General features: G+C 38.0%; 1 protein-coding gene across 6 annotated transcripts in view; it reads right to left on the bottom strand.

Moving 5' to 3' along the window:
* Positions 1–1,417: 1,417 nt before the first annotated feature.
* INTU (inturned planar cell polarity protein) overlaps positions 1,418–21,585 on the bottom strand; it is an 89,264-nt gene continuing 69,096 nt past the window's right edge. For all 6 annotated transcript variants that reach the window (XM_054554469.1, XM_054554470.2, XM_054554472.2 and 3 more), the window contains exons 10-16: positions 21,110–21,172; positions 19,587–19,808; positions 18,430–18,912; positions 16,762–16,859; positions 14,346–14,535; positions 11,365–11,522; positions 1,418–9,130 (exon numbers count right to left, since the gene is read on the bottom strand). In XM_054554469.1, coding sequence (XP_054410444.1) covers positions 9,019–9,130; positions 11,365–11,522; positions 14,346–14,535; positions 16,762–16,859; positions 18,430–18,912; positions 19,587–19,808; positions 21,110–21,172 — 1,326 coding nt within the window. In that variant the 3' untranslated portion in view covers positions 1,418–9,018. The remainder of the gene's footprint in view (positions 9,131–11,364; positions 11,523–14,345; positions 14,536–16,761; positions 16,860–18,429; positions 18,913–19,586; positions 19,809–21,109; positions 21,173–21,585) is intronic.

Genomic DNA, 21,585 nt, shown 5'->3' with positions numbered 1-21,585 from the left:
ATATCCAGAAATTTAAGACATTTAATAAGTTGTTTTAACCAAAGTGTCTTAATACATATATATGTAAATAAGTAGTCCTAAGACAGCAGTTGTGAGTCAAATGGTAGCATATGACAATATTGTGATCTTAAGGGGAGGATATTTCAAGTTTTGTTTTTTACACAGAGCCTCATTCTGTTGCCCAGGCTAGAGTGGCAGTGGCATGAGCTAGGCTCACTGCAGCCTCTGCTTCCCGGGTTCAAGTGATTCTCCTGCCTCAGCCTCCCAAGTAGCTGGGACTTCAGGCACCTGCCACCATGACCGGCTAATTTTTTTTTTTTTTTTTTTGGTAGTATTTTTAGTAGAGACAGGATTTCACCATGTTGACCAGGCTGGTCTCAAACTTCTGACCTTAAGTGATCTGCCTGCCTCAGCCTTCCAAAGTGCTGGAGTTACAGGTGTGAGCAACTGTGCCTGGCCTCAAGCTATTTTCTATAGCATTTCAAGAACCAAGGTTTTTTGCCCTAATTTGAATGCCAAAATTAAGGCCCACTAGTCACTAATGGGACAAATATGTAGTGGTTTGCAACTTAAATGCTTAAGTGAAAATCTCTCAAACTATGACACAGTGATAATAGTGTTTCTTTTAAGACCAAATGACTCAAATGGTACACCCAGTGTTTTGCAGTTAGTTTTGACTAAGCTGGACAGCTCATGTTTAAAATGGAAAAATGTAGAGACCGATTTTAGATGTGCTGGTATAGCTTGTATTCAAAGCTTAAGATGTGGAGAAGAAACAGCTCAGTGTTGGAATGTCTTGGGGGCATCGAACCTCTAGGAGGATCTACAGGGTAAATGTCAAGTAAAAATGCAGTATTGATGTTCTTCCTTTCTCTCAATCTACCAAATTCTCACAGCCAAAGAAAATTCTCCACCATTAGTTTTCTTTTCCAACTAAAGGTCAAGTAAACTATTGTTCACTAAAGTGTTCCCCCTTTGAAAAAACCCAATGCATAATGATCTATATTTCTAAGACAAAAGTTAGTATTTTTTTTTGAGATGGAGTCTCATTCTGTTCCACAGGCAGAAGAGCAGTGGTGTGATCTTGGCTCACTGCAACCTCTGCTTCCTGGGTTCAAGCAATTCTCCTGCCTCAGCCTCCTAGGTAGCTAGGATTACAGGTGCGCACCACCACGCCCAGCTAATTTTTGTATTTTTAGTAGAGATGGGGTGTCACCATGTTGGTCAGGCTGGTCTCGAATTCCTGACCTCATGATCCACCTGCCTCGGCCTCCCAAAGTGCTGGGATTACAGGTGTGAGCCACCAGCATGCCCAGCCAAAAATTAGTGTTTTATAAAAGAAGTCACCATAGAATTTTAGTTAACTTTTTCAGTGTCTTTAACATGATTTAGTTTTAAAAAAAGATTTACATGCAGCTTTCCTGAAATTCATGAATTATATAAAATGCATGTGAAATATACTTGAATGTGATTTTTTTTTTTGAGACAGGGTCTCACTGTGTTGCCCAGGCTAGAGTACAGTGGCATAATCATAGCTCACTGCAGCCTCAACCGACTGAGCTCAGATGATCTTCCCACCTCAGCCTCCCAGGTATCTGGGACTGTTAAAAGAGAGTGCTACCACACCCGGCTAATTTTTGTATTTTTTGTAGAGATGGAGTTTTTGCTATGTTGCTCAGGCTGGTCTTGAACTCCTGGACTCAAGCGATCCACCTGCCTCAGCCTCCCGAAGTGTTGAGATTACAGGCGTGAGCCACCAAGCCCAGCCGCTGAATGTATTTAAACAAAAACAAAAAAAAGAAAGTTGACAAATAGTTTAAAAAACACATATATATACACACATATATATATCCTAGTCAAAATCGAGCTTACCTGAAACTTAAAGAGAATCAAATAAATAAAAAGTAAGTTAATTTTCATCTTTCCCCCTTTCCCCACAGTGAGGTATGTACTAGGATAGTTAAATTAATGAAAAGTATCTGATAAGGAATAAGTACTTGGACATTACTAATTTAGGAGGTGACCAACATGCAAGAGGCAAAAAAAAAAAAAAAAAAAGTAGAACAGAGAGCCAAGATGGTCAAAGACAGGCAGCTCTGCTCTGCAGCTCCCACCAAGAAGGAAGAAAACTGTGAGTAAACTCTGCATCTTCAGTTAAGGTACCGAAGTTCTCTTATTGGGACTGCTAGGTGGTTGGCATGACCCACGGAGAGTGAGCAAAAACAGGGTGGAGCAAGATCCCATCCAGGAGCTGCACGCAGCAAAGTGAACTCCCTCCTCCAGCCAAGGGAGATGGTGAAGGATTGTGCTTCCCCTCCCTGAAAACCAGGCTTTTCCCACAGATCCTTGCAACCTGTATATCAGGAGATTCCCTCCTGAGCCAATGCTACCAGAGCTTTGGGTCCCAAGCACAAATCTGTGCTTGGGTGGGCAGCCGCTTTGAGCAGGCACTGAGACACTGGAGTATTTGCATACTCTGGCTCCGGGAACTCCTGTGAGGCAGGTGATCTGTCCACTCTCATGGGGAGGGGGCTGAAGCCAGGGAGCCAAGCAGCCTTGCTCTCACAGAACTCTATAAGCTAAAACCCACTGGCTTGGAATCCTCCCCCGCCAGCTAGAAACTGCCTAAGAAGACTGAGTTCTGGAAGTGGGGAAGGAGAGGGGGGAGAAGGGAGGGGAGGCCGCCATCACTGTGGCTCCAATTGGCCACTTTTCCTTGCTGCTAGCGCCAGCGAGATGGGGTGGAACCCAGATTCACTCCTCTTCACTGGACAGGGCCTCCCTGTGGGAATCTCAGCATCCCCAGCCAGGGGTTTATGGACAAAATATTGATAACCCTGAGAGGAGCCCCTAGGAGGAAGTATGGCTGTAGTATCATGGATCAGTGATCTTAGTCTTCTCTGCCTGCTGGCTCTGGAGAGTCAAGGCAGTCCAGATGAGGGGGAATCCCCCCAGTGTAGCACACCCACCCTGTCAAGGGGCAGACAGACTGCTTATTTAAGTGGTTCTCTGACCCTGCTCCTCCTGACTGAGACCTCCCAACAGGAGTCTCCAGACACTTCATACAAGAGCATTCCAGCTAGCATCAGGCCAGTGCCCCTCTGGGACAGAGCTCCCAGAGGAAGGAGAAGGCTGCCATCTTTGCTGTTCTGCAGCCTCCACTGGTGATATCTCCTGGGAGACGAGAGACCCAGGCAAATACGGACTAGAGTGGACCCCAGGCAAACTGCAGCAGCCCTGCAGAAGAGGGGCCTGACTGCTAAAGAAAAACAGAACGCAACAACATCAACAAAAAAGACACCACAAAAACCCCATCCAAAAGTCAGCAGCCTCAAAGATCAAAGGTAGATAAACCCATGAAGATGAGAAAGAATGCAAGGATACAGAAAACTCAGAAAGCCAGAGTGCCTCTTCTCCTCCAAAAGATTGCAACATGTCTCTAGCAAGGGCTAGAACTGGGCTGAGGCTGAGATGGATGAATGTCAATCATCCATCCAAGATGGGAAATAACAAACTTCACCAAGCTAAGGGAATATGTTCTAACTCACTGCAAAGAAGCTAAGAACCATGATAAAACATTATAGGAGCTGTTAAACAGAATAACCAGTTTGGAGAGGAACGTAAATGATCTGATGGAGCTGAAAAACACGAGAACTTTATAATGCAAACACAAGTATCCATAGCCGAATAGACTACGTGGAAGAAAGGATATGAGAGTTTGAAGACTATCTTGCTGAAATAAGGCAGGCAGACAAGATTAGAGAAAAAAGAATGAAAAGGAACGAACAAAACCTCTGAGAACTGTGGGATTATGTTAAAAGACTGAACCTACGACTGGTAGATATACCTGAAAGAGACAGAAGAATGGAACCAAGTTGGAAAACACACTTCTGGATATCATCCAGGAAAACTTCCCCAACCTAGCAAGACAGGCCAACATTCAAATTCAGGAAATCCAGAGAACCCCAATACAATACTCCATGAGATCAACCCCAAGACACATAATCATCAGATTCTCCAAGACTGAAATGAAGGAAAAAATGTTAAAAGCAGTCAGAGAGATAGGCCAGGTCACTTATAAAGGGAAGCCCATCAGACTAACAGCAGACCTCTCAGCAGAAACCTTATAAGCCGGAAGAGGTTGGGGGCCAATTTTCAACATTCTTAAAGAAAAGAATTTCCAACCTAGAATTTCATATCTGGCTGAACTAAGCTTCATAAGTGAAGGAGAAATAAAATCTTTTTCAGACAAGCAAATGCTGAGGGAATTCGTCACCACCAGGCCTGCCTTGCAAGTGCTCCTGAAGGCAGCACTCAATATGGAAAGGAAAAACTGTTACCAATCACTACAAAAAACACATTGAAATACACAGATCGGTAACACTATGAAGCAAAAACATAAACAAGTCTGCAAAATAATCAACTAGCATCATGATGTCAGGATAAAATTCACACATAACAATATTAACCTTAAATGTAAATGCACTAAATGCCCCAAATAAAAGACGCAGAGTGGCAAGCTGGATAAAGAGTCAAAATCCATCAGTGTGCTGTATTCAAGAGACCCATCTCACATGCAAGGACACACATAGACTCAAAATAAAAGGATGGAGGAAAATCTACCAAGCAAAAGGAAAACAGAAAAAAGGAGAGGCTGCAATCCTAGTTTCTGACAAAGACTTTAAACGAACAAAGATTAAAAAAAAGACAAAGGCATTACATACTGGTAAAGGGGTCAATTCAACAAGAAGAGCTAACTATCCTAAATATATATGCACCTAATATAGGGGAGCTCAGATTCATAAAACAAGCTCTTAGAGACCCACAAAGAGACTTAGATTTCCACACAATAATAGTGGGAGACTTTAACACCCCACTGTCAATATTAGATCATCGAGACAGAAAATTAACAAAGATATTCAGGACTTGACCTCAGCTCTGGATCAAGTGGGACCTGATAAATATCTAGAGATCTTTCCACCCCCAAACAACAGAATATATATTCTTCTCAGTGCCACATGGTACTTAGTCTAAAATTGATCACACAATTAGAAGTAAAGCACTCCTCAGCAAATGCTAAAGAACTGAAGTAATAACAAACAGTCTGTCAGATCACAGCGTAATCAAATTGGAACTCAAGAGTAAGAAAGTCACTCAAAACCACACAACTACATGGAAATTGAACAACTTGCTCCTGAATGACTCCTGGGTAAATAATGAAATTAAGAGAGAAATCAAGAAGTTCTTTGAAACCAATGAAAACAAAGAGACAATGTACCCGAATCTCTGGGGCACAGCTAAAGCAGTGTTAAGAGGGAAATTAATAGCACTAAATGCCCACATCAAAAAGCTAGAAAGATCTCAAATTGACACCCTAGTATCACAACTAAAAGAACTAGTGAACCAAGAGCAAACAAACCCAAAAGGTAGCAGAAGACAAAAAATAACCAAAATCAGAGTGGAAATGAAGGAGCTAGAGACATGAAAAACCCTTCAAAAAATAAATGAATCCAGGGGCTGGTTTTTTTTTTTTTTTTTGAAAAGATTAACAAAATAGACCATTAGCCAGACTGATAAAGAAGAAAAGAGAGAAGAATCAAATAGACACAATAAAAAATGATAAAGGGGATATTACCACTGATCCCACGGAAATAGAAACAACCATCAGAGAATACTATAACAGCTCTGTGCAAATAAACTCAAAAATCTAGAAGAAATGGATACATTCCTGGACACATACACCCTCCCAAGACTGAACCAGGAAGAAGTTGAATCACTGAATAGACCAATAACAAGTTCTGAAATTGAGGCAGTAATTAATAGGCTACCAACCAAAAAAAGCCCAGGACCAGATGGATCTACAGCTGAATTCTGCTAGAAATACAAAGAGAAGCTGATACCACTTCTTCTGAAACTATTCCAAACAAATGAAAAGGAGAGACTCCTCCCTAACTCATTCTATGAGGCCAGCATCATCCTGATATCAAAACCTGGCAGAGATACAACAAAAAAAGAAAACTTCAGGCCAATATCCCTGATGAACATCAATGCAAAAATTCTCAATAAAACACTGGCAAACTGAATCCAGCAGCACATCAAAAAGCTTATCCACCATGATCAAGTTGGCTTCATTCCCGGGATGTGAGGCTGGTTCAACACAGGCAAATCAATAAACATAATTCATCACACAAACAGAACTAAAGACAAAGACCACATGATTATCTCAATAGATGCAGAAAAGGCCTTCAATAAAATTCAACATCCTTTCATGTTAAAAACTCTCAATAAACTAGGTATTGAAGGAACATACTTCAAAATAATAAGAGCCATTTATGACAGACTCACAGCCAATATCATACCAAATGGACAAAAGCTGGAAGCACTCCTCTTGAAAACCAGCACAAGACAAGGATGCCCTCTCTCACCACTATTCAACATAGTATTGGAAGTTCTGGCCAGGGCAATCAGGCAAGAGAAAGAAATAAAGGGTATTCAAACAGGAAGAGAGGAAGTCAAAATGTCTTTGTTTGCAGAGGACATTATCCTATATCTAGAAAACCCCATTGTCTCAGCCCAAAAGCTTCTTAAGCTGATAAGCAACTTCAGCAAAGTCTCAAGATACAAAATCATTGTGCAGAAGTCACCAAAATTCCTATACACCAACAACAGGCAAACAGAGATCCAAATCATGAATGAACTCCTACTCACAATTGCTTCAAAGAGAATAAAATACCTAGGAATACAGCTAACAAGGGAAGTGAAGGACCTCTTCAAGGAGAACTACAAACCACTGCTCAAGGAAACCAGAGAGGACACAAACAAATGGAAAAATATTCCATGCTCACAGACAGGAAGAATCAATATCATGAAAATAGCCATACTGCCCAAAGTAATTTATAGAGTCAATGTTATTCCCATTAAACTACCATTTATATTCTTCACAGAATTGGAAAAAACTATTTTAAAATTTATATGGAACCAAAAAAAGAGCCTGTATAGCCAAGGCAATCCTAAGCCAAAAGACCAAAGCTGGAGGCATCACACTACCAAACTTCAAACTGTACTGTAAGGGTACAATAACCAAAACAGCATGGTACTGGTACAAAAACTGACACATAGACCAATGGAATAGAATAGAGAACTCAGAAATAAGATTGCACATCTACAACCATCTGATCTTCAACAAACCTGAGAAAAACAAGCAATGGGGAAAGGATTCCTTATTTAATAAATGGTGCTGGGAGAACTGGCTATCCATATGCAGAAAATAGAAACTGGACCCATTCCTCACACCTTATACAAAAAATTAAGATAGAATAAAGGCTTAAATGTAAAGCCCAACACTATAAAATCCCTAGAAGAAAATCTAGACAATACCATTTAAGACATGAGCATGGGCAAAGATTTCCTGATGAAATCACAAAAGCAACTGCAACAAAAGCAAAACTTGACAAATGGGATCTAGTTAAATTAAAGACCTTCTGCACAGCAAAACAAACTATCATCAGAGTGAACAGGCAACCTACAGAGTGGGAGAAAATTTTGGCAATCTATCCATCCAACAATGATCTGATATCCAGAATCTACAAGGAACTCAAACAAATTTACAAGAAAAAAAAGAACCGCACTAAAAACTGGGCAAAGGACATGAACAGACACTTCTCAAAAGAAGACATTCATGCAGCCAACAAACATATGAAAAAAAAGCTCAGTATCACTGATTACTAGAGAAATGCAAATCAAAACCACAATGAGACACCATCTCATACCAGTCAGAGTGGCCATTATTAAAAAGTCAAGAAATAACAGATGCTGGTGAGGCTGTGAGGAAACAGGAATGCTTTTACACTGTTGGTGGGAATGTGAATTAGTTCAACCATTGTGGAAGACAGTGTGGTAATTCTTCAAAGATCTAGAACCAGAAATGCCATTTGACCCAGCAATCCTATTACTGGGTTTATACCCAAAGGAATATAAATCATTCAATTACAAATATACATGCACACATTATGTTCATTGAAGCACTATTTACAATAGCAAAGACATGGAATCAACCCAAATGCCTATCAGCGATAGACTGGATAAAGAAAATGTGGTACATATACACCATGGAATACTATGCAGCCACAAAAAGGAATGAGATCATGTCCTTTGCAGGGACATGAATGAAACTGGAAGCCATTATCCTCAGCAAACTAATGCAGGAACAGAAAACCAAACACTGTAGGTTCTCACTTATAAGTGGGAGCTGACCATGAGAACACACGGACAAAGGGAGGGGAACAATACACACCTGGGCCTGTTGTGGGGGTAGGGAGAGTATTAGGAAAAATAGCTAATGCATGCTAGGCTTAATACCTAGGTGATGGGTTGACAGGTGGAGCAAACCGCCATGGCACTTGTTTACCTATGTAACAAACCTGCACATCCTGCACATGCACCCCAGAACTAAGACTAAAACTAAAATAAAATAAAAGCACATTTTACTTAAGAGGTATTTTTGAAACCTCAATGCAATCATCTCATTTTACATGAAAACTCTGAGCTTAGAGAGGTACAAAAACTTGCTCATGGTCATAGCACTACTTAGTTACAGCACCTGGTCACCTGCTCCCAATTTCATAATCGTTTCATCAGATATCAGTATGAATTTTGAGAAAAATAAACAACAAATTGGGTATTTTTCAAGAATAAACATTTCCTATATTAATCTTATATAAAAAACACTTCACATTATTTCAAACCAGTCAATAAATTAACATTATATACCAAAATAGCAATAAGTTAACAATCCCTTCCTTCACATTTTAATCAAGTATATTCTCAAAAGTCTTACAATATTACATTAAGATTTAATGTATCAAATCCAACAGCATTTCATCTCAATATTTAACAATATTATGTTCAATATTGAATAGTAAAAAGAAGCTAAACTTTATCTCTTTGTGTATTGATTTCAGCAATTCTGACAGTGTTTGATCCTCCATGCACGTGTTTCTATGCATCAAGAAAGCACGGCTACAAGGTTAACCCAAAGAACAATTTAAAAGCTATTTCAATGGCAATTTCTGTGACTGAGTCATGAAAACAGACATAAAGTTCTTGAGGTTTTGGATGAAGAAAAAGTCTCCTGCAGAAGAAAAGAACACACTCATTTCAGAAATTAAAACAGCAACAACAACAAAAACTCTAACCATCCAATTAATTTAATTTTTGTTTCTGAAAGCATCAGTAGCAAATTTAAAATCCATGAATCTAAATCTATACTAGGGAGAAAGGAGCTAGATTTATTTCTAAATAAATAATATATGCCTTAGGTCAATTAGTTTTTATTGCTCTAAAGTGTAATAATCCTATTTTATCAATATGTATTATGATACCACTCAGTTTTTAAATAGCAAATCTAGTTATTATAATAAAGGCAATAGCACTAGCATCATAGGCACAATAGTTATTAAATATTTTATTGCTCTTTACTTTCTAATGTTTAATTTTTATTAAAACATTAAATATATGGTAGCTTTTTTTGGCAAATAGAACTGAATTGGAATTAACATTGAAATTTTGTTTGATTTTCTTAAAGAGTTAAAATTCAAATCTATTTAATCAATACTAATGTATATAAATTGATCTATTTAAACTGGAGATAGTTCTGCCTGATTTTCTTAAATTTCTCTTCTGCATAAATCTGCATTATCATAATTCAACATCTTTTGATTCTTTCTATTCCAATTGTCATGAACGTAGTTAACACTCCACTGAACAGCTACATGTGTGCCTAACTGGTCTTCTCATTTCTAGTCTCTCTCATGTGCACATCATTCCATTGGCGCTCCCAGTTTAATCTTCCAGTAGTACAACTCTGATTACACTACATGGAATTAAGCTTACACTGATGTTCCCAAGCCTGGTTCACATGATAATCACAAAGGAGCTTACTAAAAATACCGATTCCCACTCTCATAGATTTTGATTTAGTAGGTCTGGGGCCCAGGCATCTCAGATTTTAACAAGTGACTCAGGTGATTCTAAATCCCATGGACCAGCACATGGGAATTTCTGCTTTGGATAATGTCTGTTAAGTGTCTGTCATATAGCTTAATACTACATGGTATGTGTCCACTACCCCTACTCCCAACTAATTCTGTGCCCTTTCCTCCACCAACCTTTACTCCAACTCAAATAACCTTCCGCAGTGGTTTAACTTAGGTTCCCAACTTGATCTTTCACTTAATCTTTGTATATGTCATTCCTCTACCATCCTGGCAAACCAGTCTGTTCACTGCTGCGCTGTATAATTTCCACTGTTCGCATCTTTGTTCATTAGATTTTGCCCCCTCCTCAGAATTCCTATAGTATTTGGTTGTATCATCTAATTCATTTTACATATATGTATACACACACATATATAAGGTTTCTCTCTATATCTATAAATATAGATATATAAAATATAGATATTTGAGCATATTTCATAATTCTTCTGCTAGATATAAGGCCCTTAAAGGCAATGACTATATCTCTGTGTTTGCCATACCACCCACTGCCCACCCACCCCACCACCAGTTTCACATTTTGCCAGGCACAGTCTCACCTACTGAGCCATCACATATTTATCAAGTGACTATATTATGTGCCAGGTACTGTTGCAGGTGCCAGTGGTGGACAAGACAGATACAATTCCTGACCTCATGAAGCTAACATTGTAATGAGGGTGGGGGGTGGAGAAGGACAAGAAAACAAACAATAAAAGAGTCATATAGAGAATAACTGAGTAGCCACTTTGATGAGGGAAAGAGATAATAGATCCTCTGACAAGATGACCTGTTAGCACTGGTCTGAATATCAAGGATCCAGAAGTGCAAAGGTCAAGGGATAGAATATCCCATGCAGAAGGAACAACAGAAACAAGATTTGATTGGTGCTCGTGCAGCTGGTGCACAGCAGATGGAAGAGCAAGGAGACAGGAGATGGAAACAAAGGTGGGCAGGGTCCTGACTGGGCATGGTCTTGTGGCAGGGGGCAAAGAGAGGGGAAGGGAAGGAAAGGGAAGGAAAGGGAGAGGATGGAAAGAGGGAAAGAAAGGAGAGAGGGGGAAGAAATGAAGGAAGCAGGGGAAAAGGGAAGAAGAGAAAAACCGTGGAATTATTATTTCAGTATATTACTGAAATTTAATTTTTTAAGATAATTTTCAATAGAAAAATACTCGGGAGGGATTTAAAGGAGATACTTAGCAAATAAAATAAATTAAAATAGTATAGCTAGATAAAAAATTCCATGCCTACATTTTAAAATGTTAATCTCCTTTACTACTTTTCTTTCACTTTTCCAACACTTTACTTTCAAATATCTTTTTTTCCCACTTACCCTACTACCCAGTAAGCCATAACTGGTGGTGCTTTTTTCTGATCAGTCCAGTTTCCAGGCGAACATTCAAACAACACACCATGTTCTTTAACAGGGTTAAGAGAAGACACCAACTTTGCAGAATCTGAATGGTCTCCACTATTTAATCCTTTCTTTTTCTGTAAATTAATAAGTATTGTTAGTATTAACTGGTATTACTAGTGTTACTTTAAAATGTTTTCACAGAGTAATTTGAATTGGCTGATCCAAATACTTAAGTGCCTGCAATGACATTCTTCTTATTTGCAGGAAAATTTCTACTATTCCTCAATACTTAAATACCATATCCTAAAGGAGACTTCATGGATAAAGTGTCCCTTGACTTTTCTAGGGAACACTTTGTTCACAGGCCTATATTATTAGTATGTACATTATATTATATTAGCAGTTTATAGATCTGTCTTCCACAGTGGAAGATAGAAAATTATAAGCTTTTTTCCCCAGGGAAGAGACAATATGCAATCTTCTTTGTGTGTTTTAAAACCAGCAGTGCCTGGTTCATAGTAGGTGCTTAATAAATGTGTTCTAAATGAACAGATAATTCTGTAATAAATTGAAAAAATATATATTTAAAACAGTATTTTGTCTTCCTTTGACCCATAATCTCTAAATTTCATACTGATTAAAGCATTAGCAAAACAATGACTCATTTGGACTATAAAGACTTCTTATAAGTTTCAGGCCAAACAGTGGAGTGATCCTTGATCCTTTTCTTTCCTTCATAGCTTTTATCTAATCCATCAACAGATCTTTTTGGTTTGCCCTCCAAAATATATCCAGAGTCCAGAAGCCATAATCATTTCTTGCTTTGAGAATTTTGAAAGCCTCCTAACTGGTCCCTGCCTCCACCCTTGCTATTCTGTTTCCTGTTCTACCCACAGTAGCCTGAGTGATCCTTTAAAAAAAATTACGGATCATATCCCTTATTTGGGCAGAACTGTTCAAGAATGTATCATCTCTTTCAGAACAAAGCCCAAAGTCCTTATCATAGTCTATCCGGCCATGCATAAGCTGGCCCTGCTACCTTTGTGATATCTTCTTTCACTTTCTTCTCACTCAGTCTGCTCCAGTACTCTCCCAGCCCCTAGGGGATGGTTTCGGGATGAAACTGTTCCACCTCAGATCATCAGGCATTAGAGTCTCATAAGAAGTGGGCAACCTAGATCCCTTGCATGGACAGTTCACAGTAGGGTTTGCACTCCTATGAGAATCTAATGCCACAGCTGACCTGACAGGAGACAGACCTCAGGCGGTAATGCTCTGCAGCTTTGCATTTGCCGTTCCCCTTGCTGGAAGCTCTGTCCCCAGAGAGCAACATGGCTTGCTCCCTCACTTCATTCAGGTCTCTGTTCAAGTATCACTTGACATGATCAGAGAGACCTTTCAAAATAGTCACTCCCACCTCTCATCCTTACCATGTTTTATTATTTTGCTTGACACTGATTCTTCTCAGCATACTATTTTCTAATTCTTTTCTTTCCCTCATTAGAAAATAGGCTTCATGAAGGAAGGGACTTTGTTTTGCCACTGTTGTATCCCACGTTCCTAGAATAGTGTCTGGTGCAGAGGAGGTACCTCAATGTTTAAATAAGATAGGGAAAACTAATTTATATTACTAAATATTATCAAATAAGTAAATGAAATATTCCTTTATAACATTTATCAGTTATGTTAAAAAGGGAAATAGGAGCATAAGAACCCAAAGCATATAGAAATATATGGTCAAACACAGTATTTTTACAGAATAACAATTTCTGAGGACTCAAAAAAAATCCTATAAGACATAGAATTTTACTGCTGAATGAACTTGGAGAGATGATGTAATTCAGCCCACTTGCTTCATAGCTAAGGAAATAGGAGGTGAGGCTCAGTCCAGGATTCCTTATTCCTTGTCCAATGTTCTTCCACTTTTAAACCCAAGTTCTTCACAAATTTGGCATCCCTAACACATGTATTGCTATATACATTACAACCATTTTCAGAGAGGTTTTTCGGCTGTATAACGTCACAAGTAAACCTCTGTATGTTTTATCCTTTTCAAGAAATCAACACCTATCTTTTCCTGCCATTTAAATAATCTGATATTGTAATTGTATACAGCATTATTATTTATTCAACAGATAACAACATTCAATGAAACTTCATCCTGGATAGAAAAGCAAGCAAGCAATCAACCAACCAAATGCCAAAAAACTTGCATTAGTCTTGTGTCTATAGCTGTACCTTAACCCAGCGGTCCCCAGCCTTTCTGGCATTGGAGACCAATTTCTGGGGGAGGGATGGTTTCAAGATGAAACTATTCTACCTCAGATCATCAGGCATTAGATTCTCATAAGAAGTGCACAGCTTAGATCCCTCACATGCACAGTTCACAATAATAGGGTTTGCACTCGTATGCGCTGCTGATTTGATAGGAAGCAGAGCTCAGGCGGTAAGGCTCCCTGGCCCGCCACTCACCTCTTGCTGTGCAGCCTGGTTCCTAATAGGCCACAGAGAGCTACTGGTATGTGGCCCAGGGGGGTTGGGGACCCCTGCCTTAATCCATTATGTTCCAAAATACCTTATACTGTTGGCTAAATACTCAAAGAATTATCAGAGTTATTTTAGGAACCAATTGGTAGATATTATTACCAAGTAATGGTTGAGTCACAGATATCAAATATGGAAGGTTAATTTACATTACAAACGACTGTATTTTGCTTTGCTGTAGAAAACACAGGTCTACCATATCCTGAAAAGTAACCCAAGACATCAAATTCAGTATGAAATAAAACCTTGAAGTACTGTGAGTATAATTGTTTTGGCACCCACATTAAATTGAGTGACTATTTAAAAAAACTTAATTAAATGAAAACAATGCTGGGCATACTGATTAGATAATAGAATGCTTAGAAATCTGGAAATTAAACTGGCAGAAAACTGTATTTATAGCAGTGCCCTACCTCTTCCACCAATGTCTGTTGGAAAATTGCACGAATGGAAAGACAACACTGATGGAAATTCTTTATTAGCTGAGGGTGGATAGAGCCACTTAGCTGTGCCACCTCTTCAAGCGTAGGAGTAATAAAGATTCCTTGCACTGTTTCTAAGGCAACATAGTGGAAAAGTGTGTTCTCAGGACCAGATGTCAGTCTTAAAAAGAAAAAAAATCAAAGAGAAGAAAAAAGAAATTTTAGTAAATTTTAAAATATTGGTTCATTTTGAATTTAGTAGACTTCTTATAAGCTTTTATCTACAATATAATATTAGTAGTATAATTAGGGATGGGAAACTGGGCTAAACATTTAATTCCCTCTTCATCCTTAACTGAAGTACAAGCTAGGGTTATTAATTCCCTTAATGGAGGCAAATACTACATGTTATGCAAGGATAAGTAAACATCAATTCATTTGCAAGTAACTTAATCATTCCTTTGCTAAACAACCCAAATTGGCTAACTGTCTCTTTTTCCATGGTTGGTATTAAATAATTCAGCTCGTGTCTGGCCCAGATGGCTATAAGCCATAAACAAGATATCAGTCTAGGGTAGACCACATATAAAAATACCTTCCAACAAACTAAATATATTTAAGTTAGTAGCATTAAAGTATTTTACCATGACAGTCAAACTGATGTTCCTCAAGAACTACTGGAATGCAGAATGGGTAGGACTTAGTTACTGAATGAGATGTTTTATATATATTATTTTCAATATATTATATATATTGTATTTTGCAAAGATAGGTGCATAAAAGGTTAGGATAATATATTACATCCTGTTTTATATCATGATTTTAAAATGAACTACATCGTATAAAAACATCTTTGCATGTCAATAATGAGAATAAACACACATCTTTGGCACCTTTTAAAATAGGAGAGCCTATGATTTACACCACATGTGAATTTATGTTTAAACCATTGAACTTGAAAAAAGAGTCTCCTTTTACTAGAGACAATGCCAACACAACATACATATTTTTAAAATTCTGATATGGAGTTAATAAAATTTCAGAGCAATAGTTTTTGTTAAATGGAAGACTAGAGTTTTGTGAAGGTACTTTTGGGTTCCATAAAAGGTTTGGTTCCAATTTATTTGTCTTAAAATCATGTTTAACTATCAAAAAATTAAACATTCATATTTGGAGGCATTAAATACTAAAATTTAACACATCAGGTTTCTAATATTTTATGCAGACAAGTTACTTTGTTTTTGTCTTGACTTGAGAAAAAAAGAATTTTCTAACAACTTTGTAACACATATATTTGAACTTACTGTAAAGTGTTTCAGTGATTAAGAATGTGGTAGCTCTGTACTCTGTGTGTGTGTGTGAATTCTATTAGTACATGTCTAGTTGTTCAAATAAAAGTATGCAATTGAGTTTATTACACCAGTTGATCCCACACATGATGACATAATTAAATACCTGCCAAGACACAGGCAGAACCGCGTGTCACCACATAATAAGTGCACAAGAAGTGAATATATAACATTTCATATTATAATAATTACAGACAGTTTAAGTTGCTAAACATTCTCTCCTCACTCAGTTTCTTTTACCTCAGAATTCCCTACTCAATGAACGTTTGAAATTATACCTATTTTCTAAAGAGAGTGTTATGGGACCAGTTCCCTGGGACCCAAACTCTGAGAGTGAGATATGCCGGGAGGAAACTTATTAGGAAGTACTCTTGGGAAAAACAGCTGTAGGGGTGTAGTGACTGAGCAGGATTGAGCAGATGGAGAAGATGAACTGTGCTGCAGTGGCAACAAGACTCAGTCGATACCACTGGGTACTCTGAAACTTGGCTGGCCTTTCAGAGTTGTCTTCAATATAGGCAAGGGGCCAAGCCTTTGTACTCACTCATTTATTAGTCATTAGAAGTGGGCTCCTCCCAGGGAGGAATGTAACTTTAGCTGAGTCAACAAGTTTCCATGTAGGACACAGCTGGGGGAGTGACAAGGCTAGGGGAGCTGTGAGGCATTAGCAGCCACCATTCTCAAGTGTTGGGAAGGAATATCCTGAACTAAGGTGTAACTGGACAGCACACCACTGCATCCACCAAACACTCTAAAAAATAGTAAACTCTAATTTAAAAATTATATTAAATATACAAAAGGGAGGTTACCTGTGGAGAGATAAAGGGGGACTTTCACATTTTGAAATATTACTTTGTGTGTTTTTCTCTTTCATAATACTAATATGGTCATTTTCCTAAATGTGTAATGAAATACTAAAGAAATACCACAGATACTACCTTTAATATGTAAGATATATCAGAATTACATTTGTTGAGTAAAATACATGTTATAAAATTGTACTTTCTCACTGTAAAACTTCCTGAGTTTAAGTGAACAAGAATAAGAAAGTGTCTTACTTCACTGTGTTATATATTTCTAATTCTTTTTCTGGAAGGTCCTTTTTCAAGTTTCCCAAATGAAATGGATTTGGAAGAGTAGACTTCTTTTTAGTGACCTGAAAAATATAGTTAAGTAGATCAGTTTATATCTAAGAATGGAATCGTATAGCAGAAACCATTTAAAAATTAAACATCCTTCTGAGGGAATTACTTACCATTTGCAATGGTTCCTTTAAATATTTTTGATGCTAACTTGTACCTCTTGGCTTATCCATGGCTGACAGGGATCCCAGGGTCATGTCCTGGGAGGGCATGATGGTGTTCCCTGAAAACCTCCTACCAGAGCCATTACCAAATTTACACGTATGCATACTTGTCTCCCCTCCCTAGATTCTGCACTCCTCAAAGGCACGGGCTGTGTCTTATTCATCTCTGTATCTCCTTTGTGTAGTATGGCCCTTGGCACTTAGTAGGTATTCAATCAACATTTGTTGAATGGCTGAATCTTAAAGGTTAACTCAATTTCTCTTAGGAGCTATTGATGGCTTGGTAATTCTTTAATCTGTCCAAATCTTTTTAGACTATTTCCTACCAATTCCATCGACTGTGATAATAGGTATGGTACTGATGTAAGTACTTCCAAATATACCCCACTTAGGGGTCCAAAAGTATTCTATTGTTTGGTATGAGGAGATTGCATTTGGTTATTTATGCCGTGCTACTAGCATTTCATATTTTATTTGTGCTCCTTCTTAGACTCCTCATCTGGTGTCACCTCCATCCACCCAAATGACAAGTTTCAAAAATGTTTTGAAAGACGACAGCATCACCAGAATAAGCACAAAGCCTCCCAGGGTGAATGTTTTGATAATCATTTGGATATTTTATGGTATTTTCATGGGAAAAAATTAGGAAAAATTATCTGAAAAATGAACATCCTCTTTAGAGTCAACTTTTAAATCTTTAAGTGTTACAAAGGTTCAGATTTTAAAATCTATAAAAATAGGATAATACACACAGACATACACACACACACACACACACACACACACACACACATTTAGGGTTCTGATTCTCTTTGCTGAATATTTCATTGGCTATTTAGTCAGATCAGCCCCCAACAGGCCCCACAACTTGGATGCTCTCTGTTGTCATTGCAAATAGGGAAGAGATGAACACGGAAATTGAGATTAAAGTTTCCCTATTTGTAAGTACTGTTAAACAGATATGGATGTCAAGGGGCTCTTGTCTTATTACTTTATATTTCTTTTTTTTTGAGACAGAGTCTCACTCTGTCACCCAGGCTGGAGTGACAAATCATGCAGTGGCACAATCTCGGCTCATTGCAACCTCTGCCTCCTGGGTTTAAGCAATTCTTGTGCCTCAGCCTCCCGATGCATCTGGGATCACAGGTGTGCACCAACATGCCTGGCAATTTTTTTGTAATTTTATTAGAGACTGGGTTTTGCCACATTGGCCAAGCTGGTCTTGAACTCCTGGCCTCTAGCAATCTGCCACACCTGGCCTGATATTTCTTTTTCTTTTTGGTTTGCCAGCAGTGACTGAAATAACCACCATATCAAATGAAGAATGGTATGCCACTAAAAAAAATGTCTTGCAATTATAAAACAAGGACTGGAGAGACAACTTAGCTCCCAGAATGTACACATTTGAATAAGCACACACCTTAAGCAAGGTCCCACTTTCTTCTAAACCATCAGAGCCCTGAGATTCTCTTTGCTTCCGTACTGCATCCAGTGTAGTATGGGGGCTAAAGCCATCATCTTCTCCACCTTCACAACCATTGTCAGATCCTCCACTACTACGGGGAGGACTAGGCTTACGTGTCTTTAAGGAATAGTCACCAAAAAGCGTTCTTCTGCATGTTGGAGAAGTTGCTGCTTTGGAAGTACCTTGTAGCCTACTGAGAATAGGTGAAGTGGTCAAGCTATCTGTTTTTTCACGTGATCCAGTAAGGAACCAGTCTGCACAAGACAAACAGGGGATTGGAGAAGATGCTAGCCGTTCATCTATGAGAGAATCTACTCCATCCAGCTGGTGAAGAGTTGTTTTGACCTGATCCACATATATACAGTCTGGTCCAGGACTCCCAATAGCTTTGGATGCGCAACCTCCAGCTTCTAATAGTACACATAGCATATAATGTTTCTATACGGAAAAAAATTACAAATGTAGGTTTAGCTACCATGAAAATATTTACATAAAATGTGCATGTATAAACTTATAAATATCGAAGACATAGAGGCATATGGCATAATCATGTGATGATTATTAAAAATTCCTCCCTCGTCTTTCCTTTTTGGTTATTATCAATGCTTCTTGATCCCAGTTGAAAACAATCTTACATTGCCTTATCTTGATATACTATCAAACCACTTCTTTTGAGACACAGAAATCCCTAAGATAGCTGTCAAGAGCCTCAGTTACTGGAAGTCCTTTCATCTACAATTGCATATTTATTCTGTTTCTGATTCTATATTATTTTCATGTCTCCCTCCATCTCCCAAAACAAGTCAATGGATAAAACCACTATAGAAAGGGGAACAAAAGACTTTAAAAACCTGCTAAAATCTTTTCTTAGATTTTATTAATATTTGTCAATGAGTATTAAATGGATGCAAAAGAAAAGGAATAAGGGGGCATATAACATTTCCTTGAATACTGATATTAGACATACTAATAATTTTACATGAGCATGTTTGTGTATTTATTTAGACAGTCAATAGATACCTACCTACCACTGCATCCCTCAACCCCTGCCGAAAAGAAAAAAAGAAAAGAAAAGAATAAAAATCCTAAGAAAGAAGCTGAGGTAAACTTACCAAGCCAACAATTAGCAAAAAATATCTTCCTTCAGTTTCCGGAAAGACTTCAGTGCTTGAGTCTGCCAAAGGTTGGAGGTGATGCTGAGGAAACACTTCTCTCCATATTATCAACTGACCAATTCTTTGTTTTGCTGCTAAAGGCAGCAGGCAATAGTGGCGACAGTATACGGCAATATCAATAAGATCATCCTTGGGCAAATGACTGCATATCAAATAACCCTTGAATTTAACCACAAAGAGCAAAAGTCTACTAGTGATGTAAAGCAATAGTCCCATAATATTTCTAAGAGTTTCATAAACACTTCTTCCGTTGGTTTAGAATATTCTAGTTTCAAATGGGGTAAATGAAGATATAGTAAAAGTAAATGTTTTTTTTTCTTGAGGTCAAAGTAGAGCTCAAATCATAACTTAAGGTGTACCGACAGGTAGACTTCAGCACAAAGCAAGATCCCTTCTGCGCAGCATAGCTTCAGTATTTGACAACATTAGAAAAGAACTGAATTCTGAGAATGGAAAGTCAAGAAGCAGGGGTCATGACAGAGACTTACTTTTCACTGTGCACCCTTCCCTACTGCTTCTTTGTTAGATGTGTTTTATATTGTGTTTAAAAATCCTTTTTTAAAAATAAAAGTACTTAAATTCATTTGATGCTTTGCTTTACATGAACGAAATGTTATATAAGATTTATTTAAAAGAAAAATCTTTTTTTTTTTTTTTTTTGAGACAGAGTCTCACTCTGTCACCCAGGCTGGAGTGCAGTGGCATGAACTCGGCTCACTGCAGCTTCTGCTTCCTGGGTTCACGCCATTCTCCTGCCTTAGCCTCCCGAGTAGCTGGGATTACAGGCACACATCACCATGCCCAGATAGTTTTTTTTTGTATTTTTAGTAGAGATGGGGTTTCACCATGTTAGACAGGCTGATCTCGAACTCCTGACCTCTGCTGATCTGCCTGCCTTGGCGCCCCAAAGTGATGGGATTACAGGTGTAAGCCACTGTGCCCAGCTGACTTTTCAACACAGGATAAAAAATACACTCTTTCAAAAGGAAATCCAGAAAAATATTGTTCTTCTCTCTTACACACTTGGTTCTTTGGTATTGCTTCTCCTGTGCACATTTGTAAGTACTTTATAAATGCTTTAGAATGCAATGAAACCATAAATATTTATTATATTTACAAGTATGTAGATGCAAATCTTGTTTTAAGGTCTTAATCTGGTCAGGCATGGTGGCTCACGCCTGTAATCCCAGTACTTTGGGAGGCCAAGGCAGGAGGATTGCTTGAGCTCGGGAATTGCTTAAGCCCAGAAATTGGAGGTTGCAGTGAGCTATGATTGTACCCCGCACTCCAGCCTAGGTGGCAGAGCGAGACCCTGTCTCTAAAATAAGAAAGATCTTAATCTTATGGTACCTACATTTAAAAGAAAAGAGATAAATGTATTTTTCATGTTTGTAAAAGTTTTGAAAATTTAGGTCTGTTTATACAGCAGCTGGACATTTAGACTTCAAGCTTCAACTTACCTTGTAAAATAGAGAAGATCCCAAAATTGTATACAGCCGCCTCATGTCATAGTAATCCTCAGACTGGGGGAAAAATTCATAGTGGATTTTATATTTTTATTTTTTTGTGATAAAAATTCCAATTAAGCTATAATAGTTAAAATGAAAATTATATTCCTTAGTAACTAAACTTTTCATAGTGCCATCTTTAGAAATCAATATACCAGAGTACTAGGATGAAATATAATATGCATATGTTTACTTCACTGAGAACAACCTTATTTTTTATTTTTTTAAGACGCTTGATTAGAGACATTAAGAACATAAAATCTGTCACTCTGTGAGGGATTTCTTACAACATATCTTTTTAGGCAAAAAACTTTTACTCTACATCATCTACAGTGTCCAATATTACCACAAGCTATTTTTGAAAGCACTAATTGATGCAACCTATTTGCAAGCAACTGAGTGGTATGTAAAAAAAAATTAAGTATATA

This window comes from Pongo abelii, chromosome 3, assembly GCF_028885655.2.
Source record: "Pongo abelii isolate AG06213 chromosome 3, NHGRI_mPonAbe1-v2.0_pri, whole genome shotgun sequence".
Lineage (NCBI taxonomy): Eukaryota > Metazoa > Chordata > Mammalia > Primates > Hominidae > Pongo > Pongo abelii.
This window is presented reverse-complemented; position numbering and strand designations above follow the sequence as displayed.